Source organism: Molothrus aeneus, chromosome 30, assembly GCF_037042795.1.
Source record: "Molothrus aeneus isolate 106 chromosome 30, BPBGC_Maene_1.0, whole genome shotgun sequence".
In the NCBI taxonomy this organism is placed as follows: domain Eukaryota; kingdom Metazoa; phylum Chordata; class Aves; order Passeriformes; family Icteridae; genus Molothrus; species Molothrus aeneus.
The window spans coordinates 1,996,127-2,019,882 of NC_089675.1; the positions used below are offsets into that span (position 1 = coordinate 1,996,127).

At 54.5% G+C, this 23,756-nt stretch overlaps 2 protein-coding genes across 5 annotated transcripts in view; both read right to left on the minus strand.

Annotated features, from left to right (window-relative positions):
* Positions 1–3,736: 3,736 nt before the first annotated feature.
* STAC3 (SH3 and cysteine rich domain 3) lies at positions 3,737–18,373 on the minus strand. Its single transcript, XM_066567705.1, has 12 exons — positions 18,278–18,373; positions 15,280–15,346; positions 11,666–11,924; positions 11,470–11,567; positions 10,138–10,213; positions 9,958–10,049; positions 8,614–8,680; positions 7,202–7,251; positions 7,012–7,106; positions 5,215–5,266; positions 4,561–4,698; positions 3,737–4,013 (listed from the first exon to the last, which is right to left on the minus strand). Exons 2-12 carry the CDS (start codon positions 15,343–15,345, stop codon positions 3,915–3,917), a joined length of 1,092 nt encoding a protein of 363 aa, XP_066423802.1. The 5' UTR covers position 15,346; positions 18,278–18,373; the 3' UTR covers positions 3,737–3,914.
* Positions 18,374–21,435: 3,062 nt separating this feature from the next.
* The window catches only part of R3HDM2 (R3H domain containing 2), a 64,647-nt gene continuing 62,326 nt past the window's right edge, over positions 21,436–23,756 (minus strand). For all 4 annotated transcript variants that reach the window (XM_066567770.1, XM_066567771.1, XM_066567772.1 and 1 more), the window contains one exon: positions 21,436–21,917. In XM_066567770.1, the coding sequence (XP_066423867.1) occupies positions 21,559–21,917 (359 nt within the window). In that variant the 3' untranslated portion in view covers positions 21,436–21,558. The remainder of the gene's footprint in view (positions 21,918–23,756) is intronic.

Genomic DNA, 23,756 nt, shown 5'->3' on the forward strand with positions numbered 1-23,756 from the left:
CTCAGGAGGAGGATGAGGAGAGGGTCCCACCCCCTCAGGAGGAGGATGAAGAGCAGAACCCCCCATTCTCCCCAGAAGGAGGATGAGGAGAGGATCCCACCCCCTCAGGAGGAGGATGAAGAGCAGAACCTCCCATTCCCCCTCAGGAGGAGGATGAGGAGAGGATCCCACCCCTCAGGAAGGTGATGAAGAGCAGAACCCCCCATTCTCCCTCACGAGGATGAGGAGAGGATCCCACCCCTCAGGAAGGTGATGAAGAGCAGAACCCCCCATTCTCCCTCAGGAGGAGGATGAGGAGAGGATCCCACCCCCTCAGGAGGAGGATGAAGAGCAGAACCCCCTCATGCCACCCTCAGGAGGAGGATGAGGAGAGGATCTGACCCCTCAGGAAGGTGATGAAGAGCAGAACCCCCCATTCCCCCTTAGGAGGAGGATGAGGAGAGGATCTGACCCCTCAGGAAGGTGATGAAGAGCAGAACCCCCCCCTCCCATCCCATTCCCCCTCCCGGGGACCCCCAGCCTCGCTCGAGGAGCCCCCGGTGCTCCCCGGGCGCGTTTAATCGGGGCCAGGGCAGTTATTGGATAAATCCCATGAATATGGAAATTGCGTTTATGTTGATTTACGGCCCGGGGGGGGCAGCGTAGACGATTTTTAGTTGATTTTAATTCATTTATTTCCCTGCCTGGAGATGGAGAAGGAGCTCGGAGCGCTGCATCTGCCGCTGCTCCCTGTGGGCCCAAAAATGTTCATTTTGGGATGTGGATTTTGGGATGGGAATTTTGGGGATTTATTATTTACCCCGAAATTCACATCCCAAAATTCACCCCCAAAATTAATCTCAAAATTAATCCTAAAATTCACACCCCAAAATTCTGCGACCCCAAACCCCACACTGGGACCCCCTCAAAATCCCAAAGTGACCCCAAAACCCCCAAAATTAATTCCAAAATTCACATCCCAAAATTCACATCCCAAATTTAATACCCCAAAATTCACACCCCAAAATTCTGAGACCCCCAAACTGACCCCAAACCCCACACTGGGACCCCTCAAAACCCCAAAGTGACCCCAAAAACTCCAAAATTCACCCCAAAATTCCCATCCCACCCTGGCGTCCCAGCAGCAGGGGCCTGGGCAGGGTGTGAGGCTGATCGGAGCCGTTTTCCCCAATTTTCCAGCTGACTCTAATTAAGTTGTTCTCATCATCAGCTGTTCAATTACCCGAAGCCCTCCCCCCCCCCCCTTTTTTTCCCCTCCCCACCCCTCAAATGCGGCGAATCAGCCGCTCCCCCCCTCCCGCAGGGCTCGGTAAATAAATAAACGGAGAATCCCGGGAAAATGAACCGAGAGGAGCCGCAAATGAGGCGGAAAATTTTAATGGCTCGGCATTTAAAGCTGTGACAGGAGGGGAAGGGAGGGAGGGAGGTCAGGCACGAGGATTGACACCCCCCCCCGCTCATTTGCATAATTCCAGGAGCGGTCTCCGCTAATTGGGGTGCTGGGAATGAGGGGGAGAGCCCAGTGTGGGGGTCCCACACCTCCACCCCCCCCCGCCCAGGGGTTCCCTGTGCCCCCCACAACCCCCTCAGCACCTCACGGGGACCCCTCCTCCAATTGGGGTGCTGGGAATGGGGGGACACGCCCGATGTGGTGGTCCCACTTTGGCTTCTTCCCCCCGCCCGGGGTTCCCTGTGCCCCCCACAACCCCCTCAGCACCTCACGGACTGGGGGGGGACACGGGGACCCCTCCTCTCCCTCCCCCCAATCCCATCTCCGGTACCCCCCAAAAACCGCCCGCCAGGAGGCGCCGCTGCCTCCCCTCCTCATTTGCATATTTTTGCATATTTTTGCATATCTTGACATGTGGCTCTGCTGCGCCGCGTGCCGACAGCGCCCCCTGGCGGCCGAACCGGGCAAAGCTCGGTCACGCCCACCCCCGCCAATCCACGCCCACCCGCCCCGTTGCCGTGGTTACCGCTGACGTCACGGATGCCGTGACGTCACGGGCGGCCCCGGGCAGCTGCCAAGGTCCCGCCGTGTCCCCGGCACCGGCACCTGGCACTGGCACCTGGCACCCGCCACACCTGCTCGGGCCCCGCGCCAGCGCCCCCACACCTCAACGGGGGGGCCGGGAGCCACCCTGAGCCTCGGAGCGGGCCGGGCACGGGGGAGCCCCGCGGGGGGACAGCGGCACCGCGGAGTGACCGAGAAAGACCCCCAGAGTGACCAGGGAGTGACCAGTGAGTGACCCTCAGAGTGACCAGGGAGTGACCCATTCATTGGGGACAGCGGCACCCAGGAGTGACCGAGAGAGACCCCCAGAGTGACCAGGGAGTGACCAGTGAGTGACCCTCAGAGTGACCAGGGAGTGACCTCTTCACTGGGGACAGTGGCACCCCGGAGTGACCAGTGAGTGACCCCCACAGAGTGACCAGGGAGTGACCAGTGAGTGACCCATTCATTGGGGACAGCGGCACCCAGGAGTGACCGAGAGAGACCCCCAGAGTGACCAGTGAGTGACCTCTTCACTGGGGACAGTGGCACCCTGGAGTGACTGTGAGAGACCCCTACAAAGTGACCAGTGAGTGACCCCTTCATTGGGGACAGCGGCACCGCGGAGTGACCGTGAGAGACCCCCAGAGTGACCAGTGAGTGACCTCCAGAGTGACCCCCACAGAGTGACCAGTGACCCCCCCATTGGGGACAGCGGCACCCCGGAGTGACCAGTGAGTGACCCCCAGAGTGACCAGTGAGTGAGTGACCTCTTCATTGGGGACAGTGGCACCCCGGAGTGACCGTGAGAGACCCCTACAGAGTGACCAGTGAGTGACCTCCAGAGTGACCCCCACAGAGTGACCAGTGAGTGACCTCCAGTGACCAGTGAGGCACCCCCAGAGCGACCCCCACAGAGTGACCAGTGACCCCCCCCCCCATTGGGGACAGCGGCACCCCCAGAGTGACTGTGACCCCCCACAGTGATCCCCAGAGTGACCCCCACAGAGTGACCAGTGACCCCCCCCATTGGGGACAGCAGCACCCCAGAGTGACCGTGAGTGACCCCCACAGTGACCCCTCCATTGGGGCCACCAGCACCCCCAGAGTGACCAGTGAGCCCCCCCATCCCAGTGACCACTGACCCCTCCCCTGGTGACCACCACCACCCCACAGTGACCAGTGCCCCCCCTCCCGCCCCTGTCCCAGTGTGGCTCTGCCACCCCAGCAGTGCCACCCCCCAAGGTGCCACCGGCACCCCCCCAGTGACCACCGAGCCCCCCCCAGCAGTGCCACCCCCCAAGGTGCCACTGGCACCTCCACAGTGCCACCGCCCCCCCGAGCCCCCTCCCCATTAAACCCACACCGAGGGGTGGGTGGGCACAGCCGTGTATTGCCAGCACCGGGGGGCACCGGGGCAGGACCCCCCAGACCCCCCCAGACCCCCAGTGACCCCCCCAGAGCGGTGCCCCCCCCCGAGCCCCCTCCCCATTAAATCCACACCGAGACGGGGGGGGTGGGCACAGCCGTGTATTGCCAGCACCGGGGGCACGGGGGGCACCGGGGCAGGACCCCCCCAGGGACCCCCAGAGACCCCCAGAGACCAGCAGGACTGAGGGTGCCCCCCCCGACCCCAAACCTGTCCCGCAGCCAGGGCCCCCCCATCCCAATCCCAATCCCAATCCCGGGGTTTTTTCCCCATTTCCCATCCCCAGGGTGCCCCCATCCCATCCGTGCCTGCAGCCTCTCTGCCCCCATCCCGGGGGGGTCTCTGCCCCCAGTCCCGGGGGTCTCAGCCCCCCCATCTCGGGGGTCTCAGCCCCCCAATCCCGTGATTTTTTTGGGGTTTTTCCCCCCATTTCCCATCCCCAGGGTGCCCCCATCCCATCCGTGCCCAGTCCCGGGGGTCGCAGCCCCCCCCTCAGATTTCCTCCAGGAAGTCCACGGGGAACAGCCCCACTTTGCGGCCCGTGAACACTTTGACGTATCCGTTCACCTCCTCCCCCTTCTGCACCACGATCTGGGGGGGACGGGGGGTGGGTGAGACCCCCGAGACCCCCCCCCCCCCCAGGACAGGGGAGACCCCCAGGAACCCCCCCCAGGACAGGGAAACCCCCAGGAACCCCTCCAGGACAGGAGAGACCCCCGAGAACCCCTCCAGGACAGGGGAGACCCCCGAGAACCCCCCCAGGACAGGGGGGACCCCCAGGAACCCCCCCAGCACAGGAGGGGACCCCCAGGAACCCCCCAGGACAGGAGGGACCCTCGAGACCCCCCCAGAACAGGGGAGACCCCCGAGACCCCCCCCAGGGACAGGGGAAACCCCCGAGAACACCCCAGAGCAAATGAGGAAGGGTCGGGACCCCCAGGAACCCCCCCAGGACAGGGGAGACCCCCAGGAATCCCCCAGAGCAAATGAGGAAGGGTCGGGACAGAGCAAATCTCATCTGCTGGGAAGAAGGATGATGATGATGATGATGATGTTTACGGGGTGCAGCTGTTTTGGGGGGCTTGGAGAGGGGCTGGGGGGGTTCCCTGGGTGATTTTGAGGGGGGGGTTCGTCTCACCTGATCCTTTTTGAGCGTGATTTGCCCGATTTCCCGGTTTCCCACAAAGGAACGCGTCACTTTGTGCACCCGCTCGCCCGCCCGCACCCGGATGATGAAATTGGGGGGGAAAAACCCAACTTTCTCCCCGATTTTCCCCTGCGAGGAATTCAAGGAGTGTAGCATTGTGTGTTTTATACAGGTTTTGTTGTAAAGTTGGTTATTTTTTTAAAAGTTAAGTTTATAGTTTGACCCTCGGTTCCCCCCATGTTCTCCCCTCATAATGGTTTGTTCCTGAGTTGTTTGTCCCTCGTTTTGCGGGACGAGACTGCAAAGGAGGCGTTGAGGCCGATTTGGGGGTCCCAAACCCCCTTCCCTGCCAGGATAGGGGGTGCCAGGATAGGCATTGTGTGTTTTATACAGCTTTTGTTGTAAAGTCGGTTATTTTTTATATAAATTAAGATCATGGTTTGACCCTCTGTTCCCCCCCATGTTCTCCCCTCATAATGGTTTGTTCCTGAGTTGTTCGTCCCTCGTTTTCCCGCCAGTGACCGGGCGGGACGAGACTGCAAAGGAGGAATTGAGGCCGATCTGGGGGTCTCAAACCCCCCTCCCTGCCAGGATAGGGGGGGACAGAACCTTTGGGGCCCCCCTCAAGTGTTGTCCCAGCCTTACCCGCCACCATTCCTCGTTGGAGTCATCGACCACCGTGATCTTCTCCCCTGGGCTGGAAGGGAAGGGAAGGAGGGGATTTCTGAGGGGGGAAGGACCCTCACCCATCCTTGGGTGATTTTCCCACCCGAGAAAAATCTGATTTTCCTTCAGAATCATCAGGAAAACCAGTGGGGAAAACCAGTCAAGAAAAATCTCATTTTCCTTCAGAATCGGCTCCTCCAGTCCTGAGTCTGGCACGGGACGCGCAGCCCACGGGCTCAGGGACTGCCCAGAGCAGCTCAGCCTTGGGAAATGCACAGAACCACATCAAGCAAAACCCCAAAAAACCCCCCAAAAATTCAGGAAAGAGCCCAGGACAAAGCTGGGAAAGCCACAGAGTTTTTTGGGGTTTTTTGGGGTTCTTCCACCCAAGAAAATTCTCATTTTCCTTCAGAATCAGCTCCTGGGACACGCAGCCCGCAGGCTCAGGGACTGCCCAGAGCAGCCCAGCCTTGGGAAATGCATAGAACCATGTGGAGCCAGACCCCAAAAAAACCAAAAAAAACAACAAAAAAAAAAAAAACCCCAAAAAAAAACCAAACCAAAGAAAACCCCAAAAAAGCACAACCCCCCTCCCCCCAAACCCCCCCAAAAACCAAACAAACAGAAAAAAAAACAAAACCAAAAAACCCCAAATCCCCACCAAAAAAACCAAAAAACCCCAAAAAAACCTAAAAAAAAAACTCGGGAAAGAGCCCAGGACAAAGGTGGGAAATCCATGGAACCACATTGAGCCAAATCCCAAAAAAAATCCCAAAAAACAACAAAAAAAAAAAAAAAAAAAAAAAAAAAAACCAAAACACCTCGGGAAAGACCTCAGTACAAAGCTGGGAAATGCACAGAACCACGTGGAGCCAAACCCCCAAAAAGCCCCCAAAACCCTCCCCAAAAAACCACAAAACTACAAAAAACCCTCCAAAAAACCTCAGGAAAGAGCCCAGGACAAAGCTGGGAAATCCATGGAACCACATCGAGCCAAATCCCAAAAAAAAACCCCAAAAAAACCCAAAACAACCCCTCAAAAACCCAAATAAACCCCTAAAAACACCTCGGGAAAGACCTCAGTACAAAGCTGGGAAATGCACAGAACCACGTGGAGCCAAACCCCAAAAAAACCCCAAAAAAAACCCCAAAAAAACCCCCAAAAAACCACAAAACCACAACCCCCCCACCACCCAAAAAATCCTCGGGAAAGAGCCCAGGACAAAGCTGGGAAATCCATGGAACCACATCGAGCCAAACCCCCCCAAAAAAACCCCAAAACCCCAAAAAAAACCCCAAAACCCCCCAAAAACCCCCCAAAACCCAAAAAAAAACTCCAAAAAAAAACCCCAAAACCCAAAAAAACTCAGGAAAGAGCCCAAGAAAAAGCTGGGAACTCATGGGAAGTCCAGGTTGTCCTCCAGGGCTCAGGGGCTGCCCAGAGCAGCTCAGCCTTGGGAAATGCACGGAACCATGTGGAGCCAAACCCCCAAAAACCCCCCAGAAAAAAACCCAAAAAACCTCAAAAAACCCAAAACCCCCCCAAAAAACTGAAAAACCTCGGGAAAAAAAATCTCATTTTTCCTCCAGAATCAGCTCCTCCAGCCCCAAGCACGGGCTCAGGGACTGCCCTGAGCAGCTCAGCCTTGGGAAATGCACAGAACCACATCAAGCCAAACCCCAAAAACCCCCCAAAAAACCCCAGAAAACCCCAAAAAAACCCCAAAACCCCCCAAAAACCTCGGGAAAGAGCCCAAGGAAAGGCTGGGAACTCACGGGAAGTCCAGGTCGTCCTTCTCCAGGGCTTTGAAGCGATAAAGTGCCACGAAATAATGGGACTGCAGGAACCCCCCTGGCTGGGGCTTCTTGCTCTGTGGGGTTTTTGAGAGGCCTGAGGGTCACCCAGGCAGATCCCATTGGTTTTTCTCAGGTGTTTTTGGGGTGCAGGGTGAGGATTTGGGGGTACCTTGTCATCTGCCGGGCTCTTCTCAGCTTTTTTGTCCCCCTCGGAGGCACCTGGGGAAGGCAGGAGGGGTCAAAAATGCCGAGGTTTGATGTGGGGAAGCCCCCAAAAGTGGGGACAAGAATTGGGGAGCCTTTTTCTGAAGGGAAAAACCCCCCCAAAAAACAAAAAAACCACCCCAAAATAACAAAAAAACAATGGGGATGTGAATTGGGGACCCTTTTTCTGAAGGGAAAAACCCCCCAAAAAACAAAACCCAAAGGTGGGGACGTGAATTGGGGAGCCTTTTTCTGAAGGGAAAACCCCCCCAAAAATCAAAAAAAAAAAAAAACCAAAAAACCAGAAACCAAATGTGGGGACATGAATTGGGGACCCTTTTTCTGCAGGGAAACCCCAAAAAAACAAACAAAAAAAAAACCAAAAAAACCCAACAAAAAAACCCCCAAAAAACAGAACCCCCCAAAAAACAGAAACCAAAGGTGGGGGCATGATCTGGGGGCCCTTTTTCTGAAGGGAAACCTCCCAAAAAACCAAAAAAAAACCCCAAAAAACAAAAAAAAAACCCCACAAAGGTGGGGATGTGAATTGGGGACCCTTTTTCTGCAGGGAAAACCTCCCCAAAAAACCAAAAAATGCCCCAAGAAACAACCCCCCCCCCCAAAAAAAACAGAAAACAAAGGTGGGGACGTGAATTGGGGACCCTTTTTCTGAAGGGAAAAACCCCCCAAAAAACAAAACCCAAAGGTGGGGACAAGAATTAGGGACCTTTTTTCTGCAGGGAAAATCCCAAAAACCAAAAAACCCCCCAAAAAACCAAAAAAACAAAGGTGGGGACGTGAATTGGGGACCCTTTTTCTGAAGGGAAACCCCCCAAAAAACCAAAAAAACCCCAAAAAACAAATCCCCCTCTGAAAACCAAAAAACCAAAGATGGGGATGTGAATCAGGAACCCTTTTTCTGAAGGGAAACCCCCCCAAAAAACAAAAAAAAACCCCCAAAATAACAAAAAACCAAAGATGGGGACGTGAATTGGGGACCCTTTTTCTGCGGGAAACCCCCCCAAAAACCAAAAAAAAACCCCAAAAACCAATGCCCCCCCCAAAAAACCAAAGATGGGGATGTGAATCAGGGACCCTTTTTCTGAAGGGAAACCCCCCCAAAAAACAAACAAAAAAAACCCCAAAAACCAAACCCCCCCCCCAAAACAAAAACCAAAGATGGGGACATGAAGTGGGGACCCTTTTTCTGAAGGGAAACCCCCCCCAAAAACCAACCCCCCCCCAAAAAACGCATCCAGGGGGTCCCCATGGGCTCAGCCAAAAAACCCCAAAAATCCCCATAAAAACCCCCATAAAAACCCTAAAAAACCCATAAAAAACCCCATAAAAACCCCATAAAAACCCCTCGGCGCTCACCACCCTCAGCTTTGCTCCCCACCGGCTTCGTGGCCTCGGGCTCCTCGTCCATCATCGCTGCCAGGGGCTGGAAGGCAAAAAAGGTGCAAAATTGGGGACTTTGGGGGGTTATTGGGGTGTTTGGGGGGTTATTGGGGGATTTGGGGGGTTATTGGGGGTTATTGAGGGGTTATTGGGGGGTTTGGGGGGTTATTGAGGGGCTTGGGGGGGTTATTGGGGGTTTGAGGGGGTGTTTGGGGGGTTATTGGGGGGTTATTGAGGGGTTTGGGGGGTTATTGACGGGATTGGGGGGTTATTGGGGTATTTGGGGGGGTTATTGGGGATTTTGGGGGGGTTATTTGGGTATTTGGGCGGTTATTGGGGTATTTGGGGTGGTTATTGGGGTATTTGGGGGGTTATTGGGGATTTTGGGGGGTTATTTGGGTATTTGGGGGCGTTATTGGGGTATTTGGGGGGTTATTGGGGAATTTGGGGGGGTTATTGGGGTATTTGGGGGATTATTGGGGATTTTGGGGTGGTTATTTGGGTATTTGGGGTGGTTATTGGGGTATTTGAGGGCGTTATTGGGGGATCTTGGGGGGGTTATTGGGGTATTTGGGGGGTTATTGGGGTATTTGGGGGGTTATTGGGGGTTTGGGGGTTATTGGGGGATTTTGGGGAGTTATTGGGGTATTTGGGGGGGTTATTGGGGAATTTGGGGGGGTTATTGGGGGTTTGGGGGGTTATTGGGGTATTTGGGGGGGTTCTTGGGGGATTTTGGGGGGTTATTGGGGATTTTGGGGGGGTTATTTGGGTATTTGGGGGTTATTGGGGGATTTGGGGGGGTTTATTGGGGTATTTGGGGGGTTATTGGGGATTTTGGGGGGTTATTTGGGTATTTGGGGGCGTTATTGGGGTATTTGGGTGGTTATTGGGGATTTTGGGGGGGTTATTGATGTTATTGGGGTATTTGGGGTGGTTATTGGGGTATTTGGGGGGTTATTGGGGATTTTGGGGTGGTTATTGGTGTATTTGGGGTGGTTATTGGGGTATTTGGGGTGGTTATTGGGGTATTTGGGGGATTTTGGGGTACTTGGGGTGGTTATTGGGGATTTTGGGGGGGTATTTGGGTATTTGGGGGGTTATTGGGGTATTTGGGGTGGTTATTGGGGGATTTGGGGGGTTATTGGGGGATTTTGGGGGGTTATTGGGGATTTTGGGGTGGTTATTGGTGTATTTGGGGGATTTTGGGGTATTTGGGGGGTTATTGGGGATTTTGGGGGGGTATTTGGGTATTTGGGGGGTTATTGGGGTATTTGGGGTGGTTATTGGGGGATTTTGGGGCGATCCCGACCCCCCACTCACGTTTTTCTTGTCGTCCTGCCCCTTCTTGCGCTCCTTGTTGGCCATGATGACCCCGGTGCGCAGCGTCTCGAACACGGGGTCGCTCCTGTTCCCTGCGGGGGGGGGCGGGGGGGGTCAGGGAGGGGTTTGGGGACACCCCCAAGGCGGGGACAGCGGTGACACAGGGACAGGGGCACTCACCGAGCTGGTCCTTGGTGGCGCCGAGCTGCTGCTCGCTGTACAGGGGGGAGCTGTAGGCGCGGCGGAACCCGGGGGGCTGCGGGACACGGGGAGGGGGGGGCGCAAATCAGGAACCCCCCCGGAGGCACCTGGCAGAGTTTGGGGACCCCCAGAGTGGGATTGGGGGGACCCCCAGAGCCGGGAAATGCTCAGGGCTGGTGGCACCCGAGCCCTGCCTACAGAGGCTGAGGTGGGCGCTGCCAGGGGTGCCAAATTGGGGGGCTGGATTTGGGGTCGCAGCATCAGGCACCTCTCAGAGCCACCTGGCAGAGTTTGGGGACCCCCAGAGTGGGATTGGGGGGACCCCCAGAGCCGGGAAATGCCCCGGGCTGGTGGCACCTGAGTCCTGCCCATGGGGTGCCCAATTTGGGGTGTGGGGGGGTCACAGCGTCGGGCACCCCCCAAAGCCACCTGGCAGAGTTTGGGGACCCCCAGAGTGGAATAGGGGCACCCCCAGAGTGGAATAGGGGCACCCCCAGAGTGGGACTGGGGGAGCCCTCAAGGGGCAGGAAATGCCCAGGGCTGGTGGCACCTGAGTCCTGCCCATGGGGTGCCCAATTTGGAGTGGGGGGGTCACAGCATTGGGCACCCCCCAGAACCACCTGGCACAGCTGGGGGGACCCCCAGAGTGGGATGGGGGGACCCTCATAGCCAGGAAATGCCCAGGGCTGGTGGCACCTGCGTGGTGCCCACAGGAACCGAGGTTGGCACTGCCAGGGGTGCCCGTTTTGGGGACCGGAGGGGGGGGGTTACAGCATCGGGTACCCCCCAAAGCCACCTGGCAGAGTTTGGGGACCCCCAGAATGAGATGGGGGAACCCCCAGAGTGGAATGGGGGGACCCCCAGAGTGGGATTGGGGGGGACCCCTCAGGGACAGGAAATGCCCAGGGGTGGTGGCACCTGCGTGGTACCCACAGGGACCGAGGTGGGCGCTGCCAGGGGTGCCCATTATGGGGGCTGGATTTGGGGTCACAGCCCTCCGGAGCCACCTGGCAGATTTTGGGGGAGACCCCCAGAAGGGGATGGGGGACCCCCAGAGCCGGGAAATGCCCAGGGGTGGTGGCACCTGCGTGGTGCCCACACGGGCTGGGGTGGGCACTGCCAAGGGTGCCAAATTGGGGGGTTACAGCATCAGCCACACCCCAGAGCCACCTGGCAGAGTTTGGGGACCCCCAGAATGAGATGGGGAGACCCCCAGAGCCGGGAAATGCCCAGGGCTGGTGGCACCTGCGTGGTGCCCGCAGGGACCGAGGCTGGCACTGCCAGGGGTGCCCCTTTCGGGGTGGCACTCACGATCTTGCCGAAGCAGCGCTGCATCTCCACGTAGCCCTGGCAGTGGTGGTGGATGTTGGTTTTGCAGTTCTTGCACCTCAGCCCGAATTTGTTGTTGACTGCAGGGGGTGGAAAGCACAGGGGAGGTGACAAAGGTGACATCGCGGCCGTGACGATGTCGCGACAGAGCCCCGCCCCCTCCCCTCTCAGGACTCACGGACGATCATGCGGGCGCAAACATCGCAGAATTTGGGTTTTTTGAAGTAATGGTCTTTGAATTTGTGCGGTTTGTCGTTCACCAGTTTCTCCGGTTCCGGAGGGGGCTCGGGCTCCTCCTCCTCTTCCTCCTCCTCCTCATCCTCGTAGATGTAGAAGAGGGGTCCCCCCGAGGGGCTGACCAGCTCCCCGTTGGGTTGAGCCTCCTGAGCCGGCTCCTCTTTGGGTTTTCGCTGGAAAATTTCCTTCAGCTTCTGCAGCTGCTGGGGCAGGAGGGGATGGAGGGTGTGTGGCCCAAAAAACCCCAAAAAACCCCAAAAAACCCCCAAAAAACCCCAAAGAACCCCAAAGAACCCCATCCCACAGCCTAAAAACTGCCCATCCCACAGCCCCTGCCACGGGCTCCTCAATCCCTCCAGAAACAGGAGCAGACCCCAGGAAGGCTCAGAATTTGAGGATGGTTCAGAACTCAGGACATCGCTCCCGGTGCCCAGAGCTGGGGGGCTCGGAGACCCTGGCACACGGCCCAGAGCACCTGGGGATTTGATTTTGAGCCCTGGAGCAAATCACCAGCTTTGGATGAGGAGCTGAAGGTCACAGAGGTTTAAATGGTTTGATAATAAAATTATCACAGGGTGAAAATGGAGGTTTTAGGATTTTTGGAATGGGGGTTGTGGGGACAAGATGGAGGAATCTGGGCATGTCCAGCCTTTCTCCTTCTTCTTCCTCTTGGTCTCCATCTTCTGCTGTGATGGTGGCACTTTAGGATTGGTTTAGAGTAGAAGCTCACTGTCTAACACAGGTGATAGGTACTGGAAAATTATTGTAAATATTGTACATGTAGTTTTTAGTATAAAAAACTAACACCACCCCCAGGCCTGGAAACAATTCCCAGCTTTGTGTGAGGAGTTACAAGCTACAAGAGTTTGAGCAGAATGAGAGTGAATTAATCACAGGGTGAAAATGTAGAATTTTGGGGATTTAGAATGGGGGTTTAGGAGGAAAGATGGAGGAATCTGGGCATGTCCTGTCCTTGTTCTTCTCCTTCTTCTTCTTCTTGGCCTCCATCTTCTGGGTGATGGTGGCACTTTGGGATTGGTTTAGAGTAGAGACAAACTGTCTAACACAGGTGATAGGTGTTGGAAAATGATTGTAAATGTGTTATTTGTAGTTTGTATGGTGAAGATTGCAATGCAGGATGTATTCCATTTCCATCTGTAGGGCAGATTATCTTTGTCAAGTGGGCAGTTTGCCTTATCTGTCTCTTTGAGTGCTCACAATCACTCCTCCCTCTGGGGAGACATCAGCTGATAACAGCTATGGAATGTCCCTGCATGGCTGATAAGAACTGCAGCATCCCATTGGGAGATGAGAGCCCAGAGGGAGGAGCCAAGCATTCCTACCTGGATACAATCTGAGATTTCAAACATTCCTACCTGGATACAATCTGAGATTTCAAACATTCCTACCTGGATATAATCTGAGATTTCAAACATTCATACCCAGATACAATCTGAGATTTCAAACATTCCTACCTGGATGCAATCTGAGATTTCAAACATTCCTACCTGGATACAATCTGAGATTTCAAACATTCATACCCAGATATAATCTGAGATTTCCAACATTCCTACCTGGATACAATCTTGAGATTTCAAACATTCCTACCTGGATACAATCTGAGATTTCAAACATTCCTACCTGGATACAATCTGAGATTTCAAACATTCCTGCCTGGATACAATCTGAGATTTCAAAAATTCCTACCTGGATATAATCTGAGATTTCAAACATTCCTACCTGGATACAATCTGAGATTTCAAACATTCCTACCTGGATACAATCTGAGATTTCAAACATTCCTACCCAGATACAATCTGAGATTTCAAACATTCCTACCCAGATAGAATCCAGAGGTTTTGAGACACCAGCACAGCTTCTCCACTGGATTCCCCAGAGGAACAGCAGCTGCCTCTCCTTCCCCTGGATCTCCAGAGGCAGAATCCATCCTTCTCTACAGATCCCCCTTGCTCCAGCAGAACCACCCCTGACACTGCAGGAGGGCTGAGCCACAATTCCAATGGGACTGACACCAACACCCTGACCCACAGGGTGTCAGGTTGGGTTCTGACTCTGGCACTGTTGTTCTAGTGCACTGCATTGTTTATTTTGTCCTTTCATTTTTTTTCTTCCCTATTAAAGAACTGTTATTTCCTGCTTCCATGTTTTTTTGCCTGAGAGCCCCTCAATTTAACATTTATAACAATTCGGAGGGAGGGGGTTCACATTCTCCATTTCAGGGGAGGCTCCTGCCTTCCTTAGCACACACCTGTCTTTCCAAACCAAGACAAGCTCTGAGTTAAGGGACTTCAGCTTTTTGCATTTTCCGAGCTCTGCCACGCTGGCTGCTCCTTTTCTTGGGCTTGGAGTGGTGTGAGAGCCTTTTGTAATTGAGTTGTTTTCATTACTTAAGGCTTGCTTGTGGGATTGGCCTCACTTTTCCTACCCTTTCATACTGGGAAGAGTTCATCACAGATAGAAACCAACCTGCATTGCTCTGCTCTGAACTCAGATCACGTAGGGCTGTTAATTAATCCTTGAACAAATGAACCCTTAGTAGGAGCTGCACCACGAGGATGTCCTGATCCAACATCGAGGTTGAGGAAGGAAATTAAGGGGAAATGCCAGGCTGGGAAATGCCCAGCTTAAAAATTAAGGGGAAAAATGCCCAGCTTAAAAATGAAGGGAAATGCCCAGGTTAAAATTAAGGGGAAATGCCCAGTTTAAAATTAAGGGAAATGCCCAGCTTAAAAATTAAGGGGAAATGCCAAGCTGGGAAATGCCCATCTTAAAAATTAAGGGGAAATGCCCATCCTAAAAATTAAGGGGAAATGCCCATCTTAAAAATTAAGGGAAATGCCCAGTTTAAAATTAAGGGAAATGCCCAGTTTAAAATTAAGGGGAAATGCCAAGCTGGGAAATGCCCAGTTTAAAATTAAGGGGAAAAATGCCCAGCTTAAAAATGAAGGGAAATGCCCAGGTTAAAATTAAGGGGAAATGCCCAGTTTAAAATTAAGGGAAATGCCCAGCTTAAAAATTAAGGGGAAATGCCAAGCTGGGAAATGCCCATCTTAAAAATTAAGGGGAAATGCCCATCTTAAAAATTAAGGGAAATGCCCAGTTTAAAATTAAGGGAAATGCCCAGTTTAAAATTAAGGGGAAATGCCAAGCTGGGAAATGCCCAGTTTAAAATTAAGGGGAAAAATGCCCAGCTTAAAAATGAAGGGAAATGCCCAGGTTAAAATTAAGGGGAAATGCCCAGTTTAAAATTAAGGGAAATGCCCAGCTTAAAAATTAAGGGGAAATGCCAAGCTGGGAAATGCCCAGCTTAAAAATTAAGGGGAAATGCCCAGTTTAAAATTAAGGGGAAATGCCCAGCTTAAAATTAAGTGGAAATGCCAAGCTGGGAAATGCCCAGCTTAAAATTAAGGGGAAATGCCCAGCCCACACCTGTCTGGATCCGGGACCCCCGGCCCCCCAAAGCCTCCTGGGGTCGATGACAGAGAGGGAACATCCCCCATGAGCCACCCCAGGCACCCCAGGGGCTCCACTTACCCGGCTCTTGGGTTTCCCACCTGCAGCGGGTGAAGCCGGCGGCTCTGGCACCTCCTTCTCCGTCATGCTGAGAGGGCAAGAGCAGGAATGCTGTGGGCTGGGGCAGATCCACCCTGCAGGGTGGGCACTGCCACCCCTTCCCCTGGGACAGACGCCCTCCGTGTGTCCTGCAGCCCTGCCCGGGCTGGTTCTGCCCTGGATCATTCCCAGTGCCCATCCCACAGTCCTGACCATGGCTGGTTCTGACAGGGGGAACCCTGGGTTCACAGCAGGACAGACACCCACTGTCTGTCCTGCAGCCCCTGCCCCTGCCCAGGCTGGTTCTGCCAGGGGGAACCCTGGGTTCATAGCAGGACAGACACCCTCCGTCTGTCCTGCAGCCCCAGGCAGGGCTGGTTCTGCCTGGGGGGAACCCTGGATCACTCTTACTGCTGATCCCACAGTCCTGACCATAGCTGGTTCTGCCAAGGGAAATCCCTGGTTCACTGAAGGACAGACAACCTCTGTCTGTCCTGCAGCTCCTGCCTGGGCTGGTTCTGCCAGGGAGAACCCCGGGTTCACTCCTACTGCCCATCCTGCAGCCCTGCCCGGGCTGGTTCTGCCCTGGATCATTCCCAGTGCCGATCCCACGCTCCTGCCCGGGCCAGGGCTGGTTCTGACAGGGGGAACCCTGGTTCACAGCAGGACAGACACCCTCCGTCTGTCCTGTGCCCCTGCCCAGGCTGGTTCTGCCAAGGGAAATCCCTGGATCACTCCCACCCATCCCACAGCCCCTGCCCGGGTCAGGGCTGGTTCTGCCAGGGCAAACCCCTGGTTCACTCCCAGTGCCCATCCTGCAGCCCCTGACCCAGCCAGGGCTGGTTCTGCCAGGGCAAACCCCTGGTTCACAGCAGGACAGACACCCTCCGTCTGTCCTGCAGCCCCTCAGCGAGCACAGGGGGCACTGATGGGCACACAGGGGGCACTGATGGGCATCACTGGGTTGGCACCGGGGCAGGAGCTGCTGCAGCATCCCCCAAATCCATCCTGGTGCCACCCTGGACAGCCCTGCCCGCGGTGCTTCCACCCAGAGCTCCCTGGTTTGGGAGATACCCACACCAGGCAGGAAAACCAGGCAGGAAAAACAGCCAGGAAAACCAGGTGGGAAAATCAGCCAGGAAAACCAGTCAGGAACCAGTGAGGAAAACCATCAGGAAAACCAGTGAGGAAAACCAGCCAGGAAAACCAAAAACCAGTCAGGAAAAACCAACCAGGAAAACCAGTCAAGAAACCAGTCAGGAAAACCAGGTGGGAAAACCATCAGGAAAAACCAAGCAGGAAAACCAGTGAGGAAAATCAGTCACAAAAATCAGCCTGGAAAACCAAACAGGAAAACCAGCTGGGAAAACCAAACAGGAAAACCAGCCAGGAAAACCAGCTGGGAAATCAGTCGGGAAAACCAGCCAGGGAAAACAGTCAGGAAAACCAAAAACCATCCAGGAAAACCAGCTGGGAAAACCATCGGGAAAACCAGTGAGGAAAATGAGCTGGGAAAACCAGTCAGAAGAACCATCCAGGAAAACCAGTCTGGAAAACCATCAGGAAAACCACTGAGGAAAACCAAAAACCAGCCAGAAAAACCAGGTGGGAAAACCAGTCAAGAAACCAGCCAGGAAAACCAGTCAGGAAAACCAGCCAGAAAACCAAACAGGAAAACCAAAAACCATCCAGGAAAACCAGCTGGGAAAACCAGTCAGAAAAACCAGTCAGGAAAACCTTCTGGAAAACCATCAGGAAAAGCAGTCAGGAAAACCAAAAACCAGTCAGGAAAAGCAGCCAGGAAAATCTTCTAGAAAAACATCAGGAAAAACCAAGCAGGAAAACCAGCCAGAAAAGCCAGTCAGGAAAATCAACTGGGAAAACTGTCGGGAAAACCAGTGAGGAAAATGAGCTGGGAAAACCAGTCAGAAGAACCATCCAGGAAAACCAGTCAGGAAAACCAGTCAGGAAAACCATCCCAAAATCCATCAGGAAAAGCAGTCAGGAAAACCAAGAACCAGCCAGGAAAACCAAAAACCAGCCAGGAAAACCATCCAGGAAAACCAGGTGGGAAAACCAGTCAGGAAAACCATCCAGGAAAACCAGTCTGGAAAACCATCAGGAAAACCACTGAGGAAAACCAAAAACCAGCCAGAAAAACCATCCAGGAAGACCAGGTGGGAAAACCAGTCAAGAAACCAGCCAGGAAAAGCAGTCAGGAAAACCAGCCAGAAAACCAAACAGGAAAACCAAAAACCATCCAGGAAAACCAGCTGGGAAAACCAGTGAGGAAAATGAGCTGGGAAAACCAGTCAGAAGAACCAGTCAGGAAAACCTTCTGGAAAACCATCAGGAAAAGCAGTCAGGAAAACCAAAAACCAGCCAGGAAAACCATCCAGGAAAACCAGTCAGGAAAACCAGTCAGGAAAACCTTCTGGAAAACCATCAGGAAAACCAGTCAAGAAAACCAAAAATCAGCCAGGAAAACCATTCAGGAAAACCAAAAACCAGTCAGGAAAACCAAAAACCATCATGAAAACCAAAAAACCATCATGAAAACCATCGGGAAGCAGGAACAGGACCAGGGCACCCCAGGGCACAGCGGGAACGGGACACCCTGAGAGCCCAGAGCCCCGGGGGTGGCCAGGGTGGGCACGGGGGGCACGGGGGGCACACGGGGGGCTTGGGGGGCACACGGGGCACACGGTGGGCATGGGGGCACACGAGGGGCACACGGGGGGCATGGGGGGCACACGGGGCACACGGGGGGCACACGAGGATCACTCGGGGGCACACGGGGGCACACGGGGGGCACACGGGGGGCATGGGGGGCACATGGGGCACACGGTGGCACACGGGGGCACACGGGGAGCACACGGGGCACATGGGGGGCACACGAGGGGCACACGGGGCACACGGGGATCACTCAGGGGCACACGGGGCACACGGGGGGCACATGGGGCACACGGGGATCACTCACCCTGTGCCGGGCGCTCTCCCCCCGCGCTGAAGGAGCCCCCGAGGGGCGGCCGGGGCCGGGGCCGCGGTGGCCGCAGAGCCCGCAGCGCTCGGGCCGGGGCCGGAGGAGTGACAGGGCACAGGGGGACGACAGCTGAGCCGCGCCGGGGCTGACGCCGGGAAATTGGAGCCCCGGCGAGCGCCGGGCGGCAGCGGGCGGAGGAGGCTCCGGCTATTTGCGTTGGTGGTTGCTGGGCGTGCCAGGGGCCCCCCCAAGCTGGGCCGGGATAAAGAAGGAACCGGGCACGGAGAGGGCTCAGGGATTTGGGCACACAAAGGGGTCCAGGAGCTGGGCACAGAAAGGGTCCAGGCTCAGGGATTTGGGAACTCGAAGGGTTCCAGGCTCAGGGATTTGGGCACACAAAGCGCTCCAGAAGCTGGGCACAGAAAGGATCCAGGCTCAGGGATTTGGGCACACAAAGGGTTCCAAGCTCAGGGATTTGGGCACAGAAAGGGTTCCAGGAGCTGGGCACAGAAAGGATCCAGGCTCAGGGATTTGGGCACACAAAGGATCCAGGCTCAGGGATTTGGGCACACAGAGGGTTCCAGGCTCAGGGATTTGGGCACACAAAGCGCTTCAGGAGCTGGGCACAGAAAGGATCCAAGCTCAGGGATTTGGGCACACAAAGGGTTCCAGGCTCAGGGATTTGGGCACATTGAGGGTTCAAGGCTCAGGGATTTGGGCACAGAAAGGATCCAGGCTCAGGGATTTGGGCACACAAAGGATCCAGGCTCAGGGATTTGGGCACCCAAAGGGTTCCAGGCTCAGGGATTTGGGCACAAAAAGCGCTCCAGGAGCTGGGCACAGAAAGGATCCAGGCTCAGGGATTTGGGCACACAGAGGGTTCAAGGCTCAGGGATTTGGGCACACAGAAAGGATCCAGGCTCAGGGATTTGGGCACACAAAGGGTTCCAGGCTCAGGGATTTGGGCACAGAAAGGATCCAGGCTCAGGGATTTGGGCACAAAAAGCACTCCAGGCTCAGGGATTTGGGCACACAGAGGGTTCCAGGCTCAGGGATTTGGGCACACAAAGGGGTCCAGGAGCTGGGCACAGAAAGGATCCAAGCTCAGGGATTTGGGCACACAAAGGGTTCCAGGCTCAGGGATTTGGGCACACAGAGGGTTCCAGGAGCTGGGCACAGAAAGGATCCAGGCTCAGTTTGGGCATTGGAGGTTGAGGGTTTGGTGGGCAGAGGGGCAGCAGTGGGGTCTGGTGTGGGGTGGGGTGGATGCCGGGCACCCCCTGGCACCAAATCCTCAGAAAATTTCTGAAAAATTTTCTGAAAAATTCCTTTCCTTAGGATTTTTCCTCCTGAGAAGCTGAGAGGCCTCAGGAATAAAATGTAGCCATTGATTATCTGCTGCTGTGGAATGCAACAGGTGGATCTGGGATTGGGCTCATGTGGTTGTTTCTAATTAATGGCCAATCACAGTCCAGCTGGCTCAGACTCTGAGCCACAAACTTTTGCTATCATTCTTTCTTTTCTATTCTTAGCTAGCTTTCTAATGAAATCTTTTTTTCCTATTCTTTTAGTATTTTTTTAATGTAATATGTATGTATTATTATAAACATATATATTACATGTTATAATATATATGTACATTACATAATATATATGTACATATATATGTATATATGTACATATATATAATGTATATATACATATATATAATATATAATATATGTATATTATATTAATTATATTATATTAATTATATTAATTATATTATATTATATACATATATTATATGTACATATATATACATATACACACACATATATATATACACACATATCATATATAGTATTATTACATGTAATAAAATAATAAATCTTCTGACACACAGAGTCAGATCCTCATCTCTTCCTCATCCTCAGCCCCCTGCAAACGCTGTCACCGGGTCCCCACTGCTGCCGGGCCGCCCTTGGGTCCCTGCCTGGCTCTGGGTGGCCCCAGGGTGGGAGCTGGAGCCAGCCTGGGTTGGTGGAACCCCCTCTTCCCCTTCCTGGCAGCTCTTACCTGTCTGTCCTCAGGAATTTTGGGAGCATCCCTGCCCCTGCCAGGGGCTCTGGCTGTGCCACCCCAAGGCCCTGTCCCTGTCCCTGCCAGCTCCAGGTGCTGCCAGCAGGAATGTGATGGTTCCTGGCAGGACTCATCCCTGCCCTGGAATTCCACAGCTGGATGGGAGGCTGTGAACATCTGTCAGGAGAGTCCAGCCCAAATCCAAATGCTCTGATCCCAGCCTGGGATCCCCATTTTGGGATCACCCCTGCCCCTGCCAGCTCCAGGTGCTGCCAGCAGGAATGTGATGATTCCTGGAATTCCACATTCCAGGGGCTGGCAGCTGGAGGAGAGGCCATGAACATCAGTCAGGAGAGTCCATGTCCAATCCAAATGCTCTGATCCCAGCCTGGATCCCCATTTTGGGATCATCCCCCTGCCCCTGCCAGCAGGAATGTGATGGTTCCTGGCACTCCATGGCCCCATTCCTGCCCTGGAATTCCACAGCTGGAGGCCATGAACATCTGTCAGGAGAGTCCAGCCCAGTCCAAATGCTCTGATGCCAGTCTGGGATCCCCATTTTGGGATCATCCTTGCCCCTGCCAGCTCCAGGCCAGCAGGAATGCGATGGTTCCTGGCACTCCATGCCCCCATTGCTGCCCTGGAATTCCACAGCTGGATGGAGAGCTCATGAACATCTGTCAGCCCCAATCCAAATGCTCTGATCCCCATTTTGGAATCACCCCCCTGTCCCCTCACCCCACTGAAGCAGCACAGAGCCCCCAACCCTGACACAGAACAGGAATTTACATTCAAATGATGGACAATTTTCCTTTTTTTTTTTTTTATTTAAAAACAACCCCCCCCGAAATAAAATAAGACCAAAAAAAAAAAAATTCCCCCCCCTCCCCCCCCCAGCAAAATAATAATTCGATTAAATAAAATGTGCAGTGAACATACCAATCAACACCTGTATGTGAGGTCCAACACAGTGCTTAAACAAAAAACCATAGACACAGGGGAGGGGGGCGGGCATGGGCATCACTCCAAAAAAAAAAAAAAAATTAAAAAAAGAAAAAAAAAAGAAAAAAAAAAGAAAAAAAAAAAAAGAAAAACCACAAAAAAAAATCAACTTCTCGTCTCTTAATTATGTTCATATAAATATATCAAGGAAGGAGGGCGAGAGGAGGGGAGGGTGGGAGGAGAAGAGGCCCCGGGGCAGCGCCCCTGGCCGGGCTCTACTGGGAGCTCGCCCTCTCCAGCACCCGCAGGTCGTAGTTCTTTTTGGCCACGCGCAGTTTGAAGCGGCTGAGGGAGTTGTTGAGGCGCAGGGAGGCGTTCTGGGCAGCCAGGGGGCTGGGGAACACGGCCACGATGGTGTATAAGGCAGCGAGGTCCCCGTGCCTGCCGTTCTCCGCAGTCCCGCTGCTGTTGTTGTTGTTGTCCCCGCCGCCTCCTCCGTCCCCGCGGCGCCCCTGAGTCTCTTTGAGCCACTGGATTTTGGCACCGGCCATGGCGAGCTGCGTGAAGAGCTTGTCGGCCTCTGTCCGTGTGATGCCCTCGGGCAGGTCCGTCACCTCCAGCACCCGGCCCAGCACTGCAGGGCACGAGCACAGCGTCAAACCGGCTCTTTTAAACCACCTCATCTGTCCTTTTAAACCACCTCATCTGTCCTTTTAAACCACCTCATCTGTTCTTTTAAACCACCTCATCTGTCCTTTTAAACCACCTCATCTGTCCTTTTAAACCACCTTATCTGTTCTTTTAAACCACCTCATCTGTTCTTTTAAACCACCTCATCTGTCCTTTTAAACCACCTCATCTGTTCTTTTAAACCACCTCATCTGTTCTTTTAAACCACCTCATCTGTTCTTTTAAACCACCTCATCTGTCCTTTTAAACCACCTCATCTGTTCTTTTAAACCACCTCATCTGTTCTTTTAAACCACCTCATCTATTCTTTTAATCCAGTTATTCTTTTAAATCCTCCAAATTACCCCTACCTGCTCCCTGCAATGCCCCATCCCAATCCCTTCCTGTGCCCCCAATTCTGATTTTCCCTCAGGAGGAGATTTGGGCACTCCCACAGCTGCAGGGACCCCGAGTCCTCCTGGTGTCCTGTGCACAGCTCAGGCTGTCCCAGGGGCTCTGGGCTCTTTTCTCACCCCAAACCCTCAGAGAGCAGCACTGGGAGCCCAAACCCCACAGTGCCACCCTGATCCTGGCAGGGAGAGTGGCAGCACCCATGGAGGAGGGGGTGGCACTGGGTGCGTCCTGCCCTGGGGTTCCCAAATCTCTGCAGCTCCAGCCTTGCCCTGGGGTTCCCAAATCCCTCTGCAGCTCCAGCCTTGCCCTGTGGCTCCCAAATCCCTCTGCAGCTCCAGCCCTGCCCTGTGGTTCCCAAATCTCTGCAGTTCCTGGCTCTGCCCCTGTGGTAGCCAAATCCCTCTGCAGCCCCGGCCCTTGCCCTGTGGTACCCAAATCTCTGCAGCTCCTGGCTCCTGCCCAGTGGTTCCCAAATCCCTCTGCAGCTCAGCCCTGCCCTGTGGTTCCCAAATCTCTTTGCAGTTCCCAGCTCCAGTTCCTGCCCAGTGGTACCCAAATCTCTGCAGCTCCTGGCTCTGCCCTGTGGTACCCAAATCCCTCTGCAGCTCCAGCCCCTGTGGTACCCAAATCTCTTTGCAGTTCCAGCCCCTGTGGTCCCTAAATCCCTCTACAGCTCCAGTTCCAGCCCTGTGGTTCCCAAATCCCTCTGCAGTCCCAGCCCTTGCCCTGTGGTACCCAAATCTCTTTGCAGCTCCCAGCTCCAGCCCCTGTGGTTCCCAAATCCCTGTGGCAGCTCCTGGCTCCAGCCCTGGGCTCAGCAGAGCTGCTGGAGGATTCTTTGCTAATATTAACGAGGCACGTGGGGACCCTGCCAGGGCCAGGAGGGGGGAGGCAGCTCTTAAAGGGCCCCTGGGAGCAGCAGCTGCTGCTGGGGACACTGAGGTGACACCAGGGACAAGCCTGAGGGCTCCAGAGCCTCCTGGCTCCAGCCCCTCATGGTCCCCAAATCCCTCTGCAGCTCCTCACGGCCCCCAAATCCCTCTGCAGCCCCTCATGGTCCCCAAATCCCTCTGCAGCCCCTCATGGTGCCCAAATCCCTCTGCAGCCCCTCATGGTGCCCAAATCCCTCTGCAGCTCCTCATAGTCCCCAAATCCCTCTGCAGCTCCTGTTTCTCCCCTATTCTTGCCCTGTTGTACCCAAATCCCTCTGCAGCCCCAGCCCCTTCCCTGTGGTCCCCAAATCTCTTCAGCTCAGCCCCTTTCCTGTGGTTCCCAAATCCCTCTGCAGCCCCAGCCCCTTTCCTGTGGTCCCTCCCTTGCCCAGGATCACAGTGGGGACACCCTGGGCATGGACACAAAGGATTCACTGGAACCTTCAGCCTTCACAGCC

Excerpts from the sequence above, each read along its gene's own strand:
- STAC3 (XM_066567705.1), bottom strand. The coding sequence starts at position 15,345 with ATGACGGAGAAGGAGGTGCCAGAGCCGCCGGCTTCACCCGCTGCAGGT. Across the intron at positions 7,252-8,613 it reads GGGGAGCAAAGCTGAGGGTG|GTGCCTCCGAGGGGGACAAA; the intron begins GTGAGCGCCGAG and ends TGCCTTCCCCAG. Across the intron at positions 5,267-7,011 it reads AAGGACGACCTGGACTTCCC|CCCAGGGGAGAAGATCACGG; the intron begins GTGAGTTCCCAG and ends CTTCCCTTCCAG.